The following is a 12263-nucleotide window of genomic DNA, read 5'->3' as shown; positions in this document are numbered from 1 at the left end:
TAAGTCTCCGAATCAGGGCTACTCCACACGATGCACACATTAATGGCGATAACTTGTACTATGATCTGCAGGCTGCAGAGGTGTAATATGAGTACCAAACGAATGGTACTGTCAACTGAGCTCCAAAGATAAAGTAGATAAATACAACATATAAACAGAATGGAAACTACAATCAAAAGTCCATAAATCATATAATAAGTCAAAGAGAATAACAAGGGACAACTATCATATTTATGTCCAAGAGTCTAACATAATAAGACTAAGGAAGTATCAAGGTGAACTATCTTATGTCAGCTACATTTAATATATGTCAAAGCTATACAGTATATCCCAGGTCAATATACAGATAAAGAGTGAAAGAAAGATATATTGTAATATACAAGGCGAAGGAACAACTATACAATATGAACAACGAAGAAAGGGATATCCGATAGTACCATGACTATATATATATATATATATTAAGTAAATAAGAGGTCATCTCAACATATCCTACATCGTCATATTCTCATTTTAAGACCTTATTATAATGCTATCAGGATTCAATACCAACATACTCAGGATTTCTAATCCATATGGCTAGACATAGAATAATCGTGCATAGTAATGCAATCATAAGATAGCAAAGGCCGAAGACATACCTTAATCCCAATACCGGATCCATGACCAATCTGTCATAAGCTAGCCATAATAATGATCATAATCATGATAATAACAATATCAATAACATCGTAAATAACCGGCTACTCCGAACAACCAAATACCTAGTCGAGCCTATGCGTACCCCCACCGGCCCAGACTCGGAAGGTTCAATCAACAAACAATAACACAAGACATATTCTTCACCCATATCTATGCAACCGTCCCATACCTGCTGATAGACATAGGTGCATACTGGTGATAGGCGATGCGCATGCAGGAATGAATGCAAAATATACCATCAATATCACAATGCATCATAACTGTCCTCATTAGGACCATCATCATCGTCATCAACCTCCGGCCTCACCGGGTATCAATATCATCTCAATAGTATCCTCCGAACTCGAATCGGGTATCAATATTATCACAATATCCTCCGGCCTTGCCGGATATCAGTATCATCTCAATAGTATCCTCTGGACTCGAACCGGGTATCAATATCATCATAATATCCTCCGGCCTTGCCGGGTATCAATATCATCTCAATAGTATCCTCCGACTCGAACCGGGTATCAATATCATCATAATATCCCCCGGCCTTGCAGGATATCAATATCATCTCAATAGTATCCTCCGAACTCGAACCGGGTATCAATATCATCATAATATCCTCCGCCCTTCCCGGGTATCAATATCATCTCAATAGTACCCTCCGACTCGAACAGGGTATCAATATCATCATAATATCCTCTGGCCTTGCTGGGTATCAATGTATCATCATAACTCTCGACACATAAATATAGGAATATAATAGGTGCACAGACGCAAGCCGATATAATCGTAAGGATATCTATCTTATCAATACATCCCAATTACTCGTTATTAGCTAACCAACATTTATTATTATTAAACCGCTAGTTCGCTAGTCATCACATAACCTCTAGTTATTAGCCTAAACATTATCCTTCACATAATCCTTATTCACGGGATAAAAACTAACCACTATTCATTTAATAGTCAACATCTAACATCTAGTCTAGGTTCATCATTAGACTAAAATCGTCATTTATCCACTATTCATTATTATCAACTATTCATCCTATTGTTGTTAATCATACTAGACAACACATTACTACTTGTCGCCTAACCATCTTTTATTAAAAGACATCATTCATTAACTGACCATCATTAGCTACCTTGTTCCAACTAAAAAAGATTCATTAACTAATACATTAGCTTCCTAGCCATCAAATGCAATAGTCAGTTAATAGATAACTAGTTACTACATAGCTTAACCGTCTAACAGGAAGAAAAACCATAAGATCATATTTCGGCTATAATCGCATCATTTATAATGGTAAATAATCATGAACGTACTAAACCTATGCATGCCATCACCAGTATTCAATCAATGGAGTAATAAGAATCACGTCGCATCTTCCTCCGTCCCATACCGGAGAGATGTTTATACAAACATATACATATTCATATTCATAAATCACAATTACATCATTCACAGTGATAAACACTTCTTGGATATTTAATCAATACCATAACACGGCCCTTGGCCCATTAATTTATCCGGAATAATCACAACATCATAATCATGGCCTTAGGCCCATATACATATCCGGAACTCATATCAATAATCATATTTATAAACCGTAGCATATCTATAATCATCTCACATATAGGAGGCATCTCACATCTAGGAGACATAATATCAACAAGTATATCACCTCTATTAGACATCTCATATCTATAGGTTATGCATCATGACCAAGAGGAAAATCATCTTTATAAGCTCAATAATCATAACTAAGAAGAAAATCATCTTTATGAGCCAAATATCATAACTAAGAGAAAAATGCATCTCTATGGGCCAAATATCATAATTAAGAGAAAAATGCATCTCTATGGGCCAAATATCATAATTAAGAGGAAAATACATCTCTAATGACAAAATATCATAATTACGAGAAAATGCATGTCTATGGGCCAAATATCATAATAAAGAGAAAAATGCATCTCTATGAGTAAAATATCATAATTAAGAGAAAAATGCATCTCGATGAGTAAAATATCATAATTAAGAGAAAAATGCATTTTTATAGACCAAATATCATAATAAAGAGGAAAATGCATTTCTAGGGGCCAAATATCATAATAAAGAGGATAATGCATCTCTATGGGCAAAATATCATGATTCAGAGAAAAATGCATCTCTAGAGGCCAAATATCATAATAAAGAGGATAATGCATCTCTATGGGCAAAATATCATAATTAAGAGAAAAATGCATCTCTATGGGCCAAATATCATAATTCAGAGGAAAATGCATCTCTATGGGCCAAATATCATAATAAAGAGGAAAATGCATCTCTAGGGGCCAAATATCATAATCCGACGAAAATCATCACAATCTATCAATTCACCAAGTAATTCTCATAAATAAGGCTTAGTAGTCTCAACTAGGCTTACTATCCGCAACTAAGCCCTCAAGGGCTAAAACAAATTTTGGCCTAAGTGGGCCGGATGATCCCACTTCTAATCCATAATTTATATAATTAGGCATACTATGCTCCAAGCTAGGCTAAGGTATCTAGTTCATCCTCTAGATGTCAAGCAAGCCATATTAACGCCTAAGATAGTAACTTCGACTCGAAAAAAGGGGACTCAAGTCAACTCTACCAAACTTACAGTTCCAAAACTATCACACTAGTCCAATAAGGCTAAATATACAAATCATGCTTCAAATGCTAAAACCATATTCCGAGCATAGCATTATATCATATCCATGCTACAAATTTACCCAAACTAGGGAGAAGGCAATAGGATTGCACAAGGGTATTAAGTAATTCAACCTACGGGTCTAAAACCCTATCTAATCTCCAAACTTATATGTATATTCAATACTAAGTCATTCTATTCAATATCAATCTTAACATTCACATTCACACGCAATATATATCATACATCATCCATGAAGAAAAGTAGATAGAAGCCTACCTCAAGGCTAAACCGCAAAATCACATTTCAAGCACCACATGCTCGTCTTTACTTCACAATCCCCAAAATGCCATCACACTATAAAAATTATAATCTACTCATCAATACGAGTCTAACGATACCCATATTGCATTATTGTGCTTTGGGTCCAAAAATGACACCAAAAAGCCCAAGTGGGTCCCACGTACAGAAATCGCATTTTCGAGGTCAACCCAATGCTCATCTATCATCAAGGAAGAATAACCCTCAATTGATGGGTGCAAACAAACGAAATTTGGGGCTAAATCAAGCCCTAAGCTAAATTGGGGTTTTGGGTCAAGAACAATGAAATTTACCAATAAAGTAATGAAATCTTACCTTAATCCGAATGATAATCATGATAAAAGATGTTTATAAAACTCCCTATACATCCACAAGACTCAATTTTGAGTGATCATACCCATTTAGGATTTTAGGTTCTCAAATGTGAAGGAAAAATTCCCAAAATCTCGACTTGGGTCTATTTATAGACCCCTTCCGCGAACAGACGCGGTACCCTGTGACAACAAAGTCAAAAACTTGTTTTTGACCCTCAGAACTCATCCGGGATCCAAAATATATGACCCAATAGTGAAATTTGAGTGTAAACCACAATTCAAATCCATTGGAATCATCAAAACTTCCATACAAGGTCATTTAGGCAAAAAGTGGGGCCCACATATATAGTTTCGATTTTATGACTTTTCGACTAATAAGTCGAAATGAGCTCGGGTGCATTGGGACCCGAACCAAAGGTCTACCTAGACTAAAATTGATATTTTAGATATGCTGGCGCAGTCAAAATTTTCATCCGAGATCGTTTCGCTGAAGTTTTTGATCGGTGACCATTTGAAACCAACGAAGACTTCTAAACAGGGAGTTGACTCTAAAAACCAAACGAATTGCCCGGTAATTGAACCCTCAGTCCCAGCAAGTCATAAATGACTTGGGGCAGTTATGGAGAAGCTCAAACGGTGAAGATAAACATAAATATGAAAAATGACCTGAAGGGTCATTACAATCCTATTACCCCTGGACTAATTAAAATCGTATTTTTGGCAACCTTAATGCCTACATGGCACATACATGGCACACTGTGTGAATCAACACACTGAAGATCCACGCAGACACACGTATGTGCCACGTAGGCACTAAGGTTGCCAAAAATAAGATTTTAATTAGTCTAGGGTAATAGGATCCCCTTTAAGTTCGGGTGTGTCTCATCAATTTCGTTTATAGTTCAGGGTTAAAACAGCGCATTTACTAAAAAAAAATTAAAAAAGTTGATTTGTCACCAACTAAACATTTAACAAATGACAATTTTAACTCTTCAAAAATTCTTTATTTTTCTCTATTTTTTATTTATTTACTAGCACAAAGCATCTTGTGTTGACATAGGGTTCAAGGAAGAGTCGTAACCTCTGAATCAAATGAAGAAAAATTTACCGTCGCTCCAACTCCCTTCGAATGTTATAATTAAGATATAAACTAGAAATTTACTACTAATAAGTTGTGGATATAAGCATCCAGTACCCCCGAACTATGACCAAAGTTGCTACGACACACTCCCAACTTCACAGGGGTCCTATTACCTCCCCACCCACCCACCCCCCACCTCTCAATTTTAGCATATTTTTTGTGCTGATATGGCACCTTTATTCCATAACATAGGGGCCACGTCGAAGGTGTCACGCCAACTAAAAAGAGTGACAAAAATATGTTAAAATTTAGTTCAGGGGTAATAAGACCCCCATGAAGTTAAAGTGCGTCGTAGCAAATACGGTCATAGTTCAGAGGCACTAGTGATTTATTCCAAGTTGTGAAATATGAACTTTTTATGTGAGTGCTACTTTTTGCAACTTCAATTGCTATTCAAAAACACTTATTTCAGCGTCAAAAGGTTGACAAACACCTTCATTTTTAAAAATAAGTGCTTCTTTTGAAAGAGGGGGGCACTTTTGACGTTTCAGAAGTTTGGCCAAACACGCTATAACTTAGTAGGAAAAATTAAGAAATATCCAAGATTACAAGTTGGTATGTAGAAGAAATCAAAGCCTTTAGATACATAAAGAATACAATAGTTATTACACAAGAAGAGGGACAAAAGACAACATAGTTGAGAGTACATACAATGTAGTACTATGTAACCTTGTCAACAGATTCTTTCTAGTTCCAGTGAACACTCATAAGTAGCTTTGTCAGATAGCTTGCTATTCAAAATTTGATTCAACATATTAGTCTTATAGTTTTAGTTCTTGGCACCGAAGCCACGAGGACTAGGCCTAGCTGATCCCGAGTCTGCAAATTGCTTCCTCGGCTCTGATCTTCGTTTCCTCCTTGCAGTACCGGGAGGAGCCTGGCGTCAATATAACCATTTGAAATCATCAGCTTAAGTTAGCGATAATAAAATGATAAGATGAAAGAAGCATTACTCGAGGACATGTCCAGTAGATATAACAGCGCGAATTAGAACAGTTTTTTTCCCATCATACGCCAGATATGTGTATTAGAACTAACAGATGTATTAGCAAATCCTCGAACATGTTGAGTTTACAACCTTGAAGGCATATAGGAAGAGAAAAGAAATATGTAAGACTTTTGGCTTTAGAAGGTTTCAGGGGAGGTAGAGGTAGGCCGAAGAAATACGGGAGGGAGGTGAGATTAGATAAGACATGGAGCAGTTACAGCTTACTGAGGATATGACCCAAGATAGGAAGGTTTGGAGGATGCGAATTTGGTTAGAGGGCTAGTGTGGGTGGGTGAGTCGTCGCCAGTAGATAAAAGTGCTTAGCCTTGCTAGTAGTCGTAGGGCTTTGCACATAGATTGGAGTTTCTTGTTGGGAGGGCTTGGGTGAGGTGTGTTCTTTCGGTTTGATAATGTATAGTACTACTTTATGAGTGTCTTATTAAGTTAATTTTGCTATTTCAACTTGTTTTATGTTTTATTACGACTTTGTTTACTGTCTTTTTGTTCTGAGCAGGGGTCTATCGGAAACAACCTCTCTACTTCTTCGGAGGTAGTGGTATGGACTGCGGCATTTTACCCTCCCTAGACCCCACTATGTGGGAATACACTAGATATGTTGTTGTTTGATAACTCTGGTGTTCGGGCTAGTTTGCGAGCACCTCGCCTAATATGTAAGAAGAAATAAGGGAATGAAAGACCGCTTTGCATTGGGTGCTCTTTAACCTCCCCATGATTTCTTGCAACTTGTTTGGAATTGAGACCTATAACAAGAAATTAAGCCAAAAAATGTAGAAAAGATAAGTACCTTCTGTTCAGATTTGAGTGCCTCCTCTAGATTACTCAACGCGGGAATTGAACCACCTTCCATAACGCCCATCAAGTTCTTCATACGTACGCGCATTTGGAAAAGTTGAGCAACAAGTTGACTCACCTACAAATTGCGATCAAGTTATGTTGGTAACCATGCAAGGAGTACCGACCATTCTCCGACAAAGAATTCATGTTTTACGCTATATTTAGCATTAGTACTCCACGATGAATTTTACCTGTTGCTCAGTTTTACCGGACTCTTGAGCGACACGTTTCCTTCTGGCAGGAGATTCGGCCAACAATTCTGGTTGCTCCCTCTCCTCTGGCGAAAAGATGAAAGACTATGAACCACAATGAACTGAGCTAGCAGCACTAGTATATCGGTCCATGTTAAACATAGCAACACGTGTCCTTACTAGAAACCTCGAGATAACTAACCTGGTGTCATGACTTCGATCATCGACTCCATTATCTTTAAGCTCTTTTCTGCCTCTCGAACTTGTGCAGGAGTAACCTGTTTATGCATGAACAAGATGGGATTCATTCCCACTTCACCACACAAATAAAAAGAAAGGAACACAGCTGATACAAGGTTTGATTCGGCTAACAATTCATTTAACTATTAATACATGAATTGCACCATGGAATATTTACGACACTGTATATTACCTTTCCCATGCCTGGAATCATTCCAATTACACGTGACATGGTACCCATCCGAGCAACTGCACGAGTTTGCTTCAGGAAGTCGTTGAAATCAAATTTTGCACTCATGATCTTCTTTTGCAAAGCTTCAGCATCTTCTTGACGCATCTAAGATCAGTTTTAAGGAGTCAAATGAAACTAGCTGAATCAAAGTTAAATAGAGGAGCAGAAATACTCGTTTGCCACTTACAACTTCTTGGGCTTTCTCCACAAATGACAGAACATCTCCCATCCCTAAAATACGCCCAGCCATGCGGTCAGGGTAGAAAGGTTCAAGATCCTCCATTCGTTCACCCCTTCCTACGAGCTTAATTGGCTTTCCTGATACCTGCGATAGTGAACATATAAGTGACATTCAAAATCTTAATTCACTTCAACATGAAGACTTGACAGTAAAAGTGAAAATCAAATGATTTTGTTGTCTATAACGTATGATCCATATTAATATTGACAAAACATAATCACTTATTACTGATAATCATCAATATCCTATTGGCTTCAATTCCGTTCCATTCAGTTCAAAACCTAGAGAAAAGTAAACTTCTCCCAATAAAATACTTAGAAAACATGTTGAACATAGAAGAAATCTGAAACTTGTCGTCTAGGCACTCCTATATGTTTCAGTTTTTGTTCTGCGGAATGTTTCCTTTCAAGGAGAAAAAAAGTTTTTTGCATCTTAAGCATTCATAGTAATTTACTTCCGTTATTAACTCTCCTTTTTCTTTGTTGTTGAGTTTACAAAGTCAAGAGAGAAGTTTAAGCAAAATTAAACCTGCAAAGATACCATTCGTTGGCAGCCTTTACCTCACTGTACAAGGCTAGACATAGAACAAGGAAAAAACGAATGTATGTGTCTTGTAGTAATAAGAACCCACCTCCTTGACACTTAAAGCTGCTCCACCCCTCGAATCACCATCTAGCTTCGTCAAAATAGCACCAGTAATTCCAATTTCGAGATTGAATGTTGTGACCAGAGCTAAAATTTCATCAATGTGAATGGTAAGAGAGAGAACAAACCAGAAACTTCTTTTTCAACGTGAAATGATTCATAAAGGGCAGAAATCACGTCCTAATGTAAGTAATAACTCAAAGAAAGTGAACTACTATGCTTTCTGTTTGCACTATCTAGTAAAAAATTCACCAACATATCTAATGTAACCCCACAAGTGGGGTCTGCATACACCCCACCCTCCCCAGACCTCACTTGTGGGACCACACTAGGTACGTGTTGTTGTCGTGTTGATGCCGGAGAAAGAGGGCTGGCTGTCGCTAGAGGTGGCTGAAGAGGAAAGTGGATGTTGGTGTTGCAGGTGATGGAGGCCATGATTTCAATAAGTTTAGAATTGTTGAATATATGTATGCTTTGATACCAACAACAACAACAACAAACCCAGTGTATTCCCACCTAGTGGGGTCTGGGGGGGTAAGATGTACGCAGTCCATACCTCTACCTCTGATGAAGTAGAAAGGCTGTTTCCGATAGACCCCCGGCTCAAGGCACGAGATACCACACAAACACATAGTAAAGCACAGAAGCAGATTACATATCATAAATACGGCACCCATAAGTAATATAAAATAGAGGAAAGCAGAGGAAAGCACACAGATTCGTAATAAAACATGGAACACGGAACACGGAATCATAACAGGAATAAAACCCCCACCAAGTAATTCCCTACACTAGCGACCCAAACTGGCCCTAATCCTCTGTCGTAATTCGCGCCCTCCAGACCTTCCTATCTAGGGTCATGTCCTCGATGAGCTGTAACTGTTCCATGTCCCGCCTAATCACCTCACCCCAGTACTTCTTCGGCCTACCCCTACCCCGCCTAAAACCATCCAACGCTAGCCTCTCACACCTACGGACCGGGGCATCCATGCCCCTCCTCTTCACGTGTCCGAACCATCTCAATTGTGCTTCCCGCATCTTGCACTCCACTGAAGTCACACCAACCTTCTCCCGGATAGTCTCATTCCGAACTCTATCCCCTCTAGTCAGTCCACACATCCAGCGCAACATCCGCATTTCTGCCACCTTCATTTTTTGGATGTGGGAGTTCTTAACTGGCCAACACTCCGCTCCATACAACAAGGCCGGACGGACTACCACCCTGTAGAATTTGCCTTTAAGCTTGGGCGGCACCTTCTTATCACACAGCACCCCCGACGCGAGTTTCCACTTCATCCAACCCGCCCCAATACGGTGCGAGACATCCTCGTCAATCTCACCGTTACTCTGGATCACGGACCCAAGATACTTGAACTTATCCCTCTTACATACCTCCTGTGCTTCCAGCTTCACTACTACCTCATTCTCCCGCCTCACGTCATTAAACTTGCATTCCACATACTCTGTCTTGCTTCTGCTCACCCTTAACCCTTTAGACTCAAGAGTTTGCCTCCACACCTCTAATTTGTCATTCACACCCCCTCGAGTCTCATCTATCAGCACTACATCGTCTGCAAAAAGCATACACCACGGCACCTCCCCTTGAATGCGCCGCGTCAACACATCCATCACCAACGCAAACAAAAGGGACTAAGAGTAGATCCCTGATGCAATCCTGTCCGGACAGTGAAATGCTTTGAGTCTCCTCCCGCCGTCCTCACCTGGGTTTTCGTTCCATCATACATATCCTTAATTACTCTGGTATATGCTAGCGGTACTCCACTCACCTCCAAGCATCTCCAAAGCACCTCCCTGGGGACTTTGTCGTATGCCTTCTCCAGGTCGATAAACACCATGTGCAGATCCTTCTTCCTCTCCCTATACTGCTCCACCAACCTCCGCACCAGGTGGATTGCCTCCGTCGTTGAGCGGCCAGGCATAAATCCGAACTGGTTTTCCGAAATAGACACTATCCGTCTCAGCCTCACCTCGACCACTCTCTCCCAGATCTTCATAGAGTGACTCAATAACTTAATCCCCCTATAGTTATTGCAACTCTGAATGTCCCCCTTATTCTTATAGAGAGGGACCATGGTACTCCACCTCCATGCCTCGGGCATCTTTGCCGTCCTGAAGATTTCATTAAACAATCCAGTCAACCACCTTACACCAGCCTCTCCAACGAACTTTCAAAACTCCACCGGTATCTCATCCGGCCCCGTCGCCCTACCCCTTCGCATCCTGCGGACAGCCTGTCTAACCACTTCTACCTTAAAACGTCTACAATAGCTAAAATCCCGACACTCCTCTGAGTGCTCCAGTTCCCCTAACACAATAGCTCTATCCCCTTCGTCATTCAAGAGCCTATGAAAATACGACTGCCATCTCTTCTTAATGTGGCCGTCCTCCACCAACACTCTACCGTCCTCCCCCTTAATGCACCTCACCTGATCGAGGTCATGACCCTTCCTCTCCCTAGCCTTAGCGAGTCTAAACAACTTTTTCTCCCCTCCTTTCCCCTGTCCCCTGTAACCCTGCATACAAGCTCTCAAAAGCGGCCGTCTTAGCTGCCGTGACTGCTGACTTCGCCTCCTTCCTCGCTAGCTTGTACTCTTTCCTGTTTACCCGTTTCTCCTCTTCGTCCTTACTTTCCACCAACTTAGCATACGCCCCTTTCTTGGTCCCCACTTTCTTCTCCACCTCTTCATTCCACCACCAATCCCCCCGATGGTGCCCGGCCCGGCCCCTAGAAACACCCAACCTCTCACTTGCATTCTCCCTGATGCACCTTGCCGCCCTGTCCCACATACTATCCACGTCCCCCCTACACTTCCACACCCCCATTCCCGCCAACCTCTCCCCTATCTCCCACGCATTCACTGGCGTCAGGCCGCCCCACTTAATTCTCGGTCTACACTCCTTAGTCCTCCTCTTTCTATTCTTCTTTATACCCAAATCCATAACCAAGAGCCTATGCTGGGTCGAAAGATTCTCACTCGGGATGACTTTACAGTCCTTACACAACGCCCTATCCCCTTTCCTAAGCAACAAAAAGTCAATCTGAGTCCTGGCTACTGCGCTTCGAAAGGTGATCAGGTGGTCGTCCTTCTTCGGGAAGCCCGAGTTCACCACCACCAGCCCAAAGACCCTCGCAAACTCCAGTAGGGTCGCCCCCTCTTCGTTTCTCTCCCCAAAACCAAAACCACCATGCACGTCACCAAAGCCTCTCGGTAGCGCCCTGATGTGCCCGTTGAAATCCCCTGCTACAACAATCTTCTCCGAACTAGGCACGCCTCTCACCACCTCCTCCAAAGCCTCCCAAAACCGCATCTTCTCCTCCCCCTCCGATCCCACTTGCGGCGCATAAGCACTACACACGTTCAGGGTAAACCCCCGAATGACCAACTTAATAGTCATCAACCTATCGTTGATCCTCTTCACCTCCACTACCTGACCTCTAAGCTCTTCATTTACTAAGATGCCAACTCTATTCCTACGCCTGTCGCTCCCAGAGTACCACAGCTTGTAACCATCCACATCCCTAGCCTTAGACCCTACCCACTTGGTCTCTTGGACACCCGCAATATTGATCCTCCTCTTCCTAAGAATCTTCACAAGCTCTATGGACTTACCCTGAAGGGTCCCTATATTCCAAGACCCAACCCTCAGCCTACCGTCACGCCCTCCACTACCCCCCCCCCCCCGCGGCCAAACCTTGGCCTCC

The 12263-nt window shown here is 41.2% G+C and overlaps 1 protein-coding gene across 2 annotated transcripts in view; it reads right to left on the bottom strand.

The window, feature by feature from the left end:
- Positions 1–5705: 5705 nt before the first annotated feature.
- The window catches only part of LOC107843250 (signal recognition particle 54 kDa protein, chloroplastic), a 15138-nt gene continuing 8580 nt past the window's right edge, over positions 5706–12263 (bottom strand). For both annotated transcript variants that reach the window (XM_016687508.2, XM_047395914.1), the window contains exons 9-15: positions 8526–8626; positions 7841–7978; positions 7615–7758; positions 7384–7459; positions 7182–7267; positions 6941–7066; positions 5706–6024 (exon numbers count right to left, since the gene is read on the bottom strand). In XM_016687508.2, the coding sequence (XP_016542994.1) occupies positions 5917–6024; positions 6941–7066; positions 7182–7267; positions 7384–7459; positions 7615–7758; positions 7841–7978; positions 8526–8626 (779 nt within the window). In that variant the 3' untranslated portion in view covers positions 5706–5916. The remainder of the gene's footprint in view (positions 6025–6940; positions 7067–7181; positions 7268–7383; positions 7460–7614; positions 7759–7840; positions 7979–8525; positions 8627–12263) is intronic.

Source organism: Capsicum annuum, chromosome 9 (genome assembly GCF_002878395.1).
Source record: "Capsicum annuum cultivar UCD-10X-F1 chromosome 9, UCD10Xv1.1, whole genome shotgun sequence".
In the NCBI taxonomy this organism is placed as follows: domain Eukaryota; kingdom Viridiplantae; phylum Streptophyta; class Magnoliopsida; order Solanales; family Solanaceae; genus Capsicum; species Capsicum annuum.
This window is presented reverse-complemented; position numbering and strand designations above follow the sequence as displayed.